Here is a 2848-nt window from a genome sequence, read left to right as displayed (position 1 = left end):
CACTCCAAGGACAAGTCAAGTTCTTAGGAAGAACCACTCTGCAAAACCCGGTATCTGACATCTTTCTCTTTCCAGGACGCTGAGGGGCAGGGCCTGCTCTGGAAGCAGCTGACACCACAGGGACTCCAGGGTGAGGGGTCTGGGGGAAGTGAAGCGTCTACTCTTCTAATTTCAGGCTGTTTCTGTTCAGACTCTGGATCCTTTTTCCTTTTACCACAGGCGCCCCCAGCAGAATGACACAAAGGTGAGGTGAGTACGGGGCCTGTAAAACAGCCAGATTCCAGGCGATGGAAAGCATTAGATGTGCCCCTGGGCATCCCAAACCAGATTAAATGACGGTGGAATAGTACGAGTTTTGGCAAGTTCTTTTTTTTTCTATTTCTGTAATTCTGTCTCTACTTTTGATGATCCTTTGGGACACCACGTGCCCATAGATCTTTTCCTATTCTCGTGCATCTTCCCCTCACTTATGCCACGTGCGCCCAACGGAACCTCCCAGGAAACGAACTCCCTTCATTGGATGGTGCTGGGGGAGGCAGCTTGACCCACATGCCGGGCCCAGGAACAAGGCACGTTGTGCTCAGGCGCCCCCAGCGGCGGTCTCCGGAATTCTGACTCGAAGAGGCCAGAAGCTGGGACACTTGACTGGACACTGAGCTGTGTGCTATGAAGTCAGGGAGGACCACACTCTCCAAAGATCGCTGGCTGCCCTTGCTAGAACTGGTGGTGCTCCTTATTGAAAGCTCTCTCAGCAAAGACTTCATTTTCCACCCTGAGTGGGGGTTTGATTCTTACGAAATCACTATCCCCAAGAAGTTGAACTTCCATTCCCAGTGGCAGGGTATAGCCCAGCACGAGTCCTATCTCCTGAAGTTAAAAAGCAAGAATCATGTCCTCCACCTGCGGCCTAAGAAGTTTTTGTTGCCCCGGCATCTGCAGGTTTTCTCCTTCACGGAACAGGGGGAGCTTCTAGAGGATCACCCTTATATACCCAACATCTGCAACTATATGGGTTCCGTGCAAGAGTCTCGGGAATCTGAAGCCACCGTGAGTACGTGCATGGGGGGTCTGCGAGGCATCCTGAAAATTGATGAGGAACTCTACCAAATCGAGCCCCTCAAGGACTCTCCCAAGTTTGAGCATGCTGTGTATGTCCTGAATAAGGAACATTTGAACAACTGGACTTGTGCCTTCACTAATAATGAGAAAGAAGTGCAAATGACCCCACCTGAGCACATGACAAGAATAAGGGACTTTCCTGGATCCTATGAGCACCCGAAATATATGGAATTAGCCTTGTTATTTGATCATGACAGATATTTGTTTGTGAATTCCAATCTAACACAAGCAGTAAGTGATGCCTTTCTTCTTACTGGAATTATGGACACCTATTTTCAGGAAATCAATATGAGGATACACCTAAAAGCTCTGGAAATATGGACAGATAAAGACAAAATAAATATTGAAGTGAAGAAGTTAACTGATGTTCTAAGCCAATTTTTATTATACAGAAAAAAGAGCCTAAATGCACGTATTCTATCAGATTGGTCACATTTATATGTTAATAGGCAGTTTCCTGATGCTCATGGATGGGCTTTTGCTGGATTAATGTGTAGTAAAATGCATGGAGGATCTACAAGTGTTTTTCCAAATGCAGATATCCTGGGACCTGGCATTTGGTCTACTCATGAACTTGGCCATGGTTTGGGAATGAAACATGATAAAGAATACTGCCAGTGTAAAGGTAAACACAGTTGTATCATGGGCACTGGACATACTGGATGGAGTAATTGTAGTTTTATCTATTATTTTCAGTTTTTACATTCGAGAGCAACCTGTCTAAGTAACCTTCCAAACATAGGTTTTTCATGGGAGAAATGTGGAAACAAAATTGTGGAAGCACAAGAGGAATGTGACTGTGGTTCAGATAAAGATTGTCTAAAAGACAAATGTTGTCAACCAGACTGTAAACTGGTACCTGGTGCACAGTGCAGTACTGGTCTCTGCTGTCATAACTGTCAATTCCGCCCTCCTGGATATATATGTAGACTGAAAAAAAATGAATGTGACCTTGAAGAGTACTGCAATGGGACCTCGGGTTTCTGCCCAGATGACTTTTATAAGCAAGATGGAACCCCTTGCAGATACGAATCCCATTGTTTCAGAAAAAGGTGTCAGTCCAGGTTTATGCAATGCCAAAGAATTTTTGGACCAGATGCTAGAAATGCTCCTCTTCGGTGCTATGAAGCTGTGAATTCAATAGGTGATCAGTATGGTAACTGTGGTGTTGTTAAAGGAAGTTATTCTTATGAAAAGTGTAGCAAAGAAAGTATACTATGTGGCAGATTGCAATGTATACATGTCAAAAGTCTTCCTAATATGCTAGATCATACTACAATAATTAGCACTCACCTGAAAGAAGAAAACTTCATGTGTTGGGGCACAGGTTACCACGTTGGCATGACAACTCTGGGGATACCTGACCTGGGTGCAATAAATGATGGCACCTCCTGTGGCCTGAACCGGATATGTGTTAATAGAAATTGTGTTAATATCTCAGTTTTTCAGTATGACTGTTTCCCTGAGAAGTGCAATAAGCGAGGTATTTGCAACAATAAAAAAAACTGCCACTGCATGTATGGGTGGGCCCCTCCATTCTGTGAGGAGGAAGGGTATGGAGGAAGCATTGACAGTGGACCTCCAAGGTCATTAATTACAGAGTCGTCCTCCACAGTTCAGGTCATGCCCATTATGTTATTACGCCTTCTTTTCTTAATCATCTCAATCATTATTGTGCTTCTAAGGAAAGCTATGTGAAACTGTCTAAAATCCAAACAGAAAAAAAAAA

The 2848-nt window shown here is 44.1% G+C and overlaps 1 protein-coding gene across 1 annotated transcript; it reads left to right on the top strand.

Moving 5' to 3' along the window:
• Positions 1 to 666: 666 nt before the first annotated feature.
• ADAM30 (ADAM metallopeptidase domain 30) lies at positions 667 to 2838 on the top strand (the record flags this gene model as incomplete). The annotated part of the gene is given in 1 exon segment (XM_006903779.1): positions 667 to 2838. A coding segment is annotated over 1 exon segment (2172 nt), but the record flags the coding sequence as incomplete, so codon positions are not given.
• Between the last annotated feature and the right edge of the window lie 10 nt (positions 2839 to 2848).

The sequence above is a fragment of the Elephantulus edwardii genome, unplaced genomic scaffold, assembly GCF_000299155.1.
Source record: "Elephantulus edwardii isolate Elephantulus edwardi_28Jun2011 unplaced genomic scaffold, EleEdw1.0 scaffold00280, whole genome shotgun sequence".
NCBI lineage: Eukaryota > Metazoa > Chordata > Mammalia > Macroscelidea > Macroscelididae > Elephantulus > Elephantulus edwardii.
This window is presented reverse-complemented; position numbering and strand designations above follow the sequence as displayed.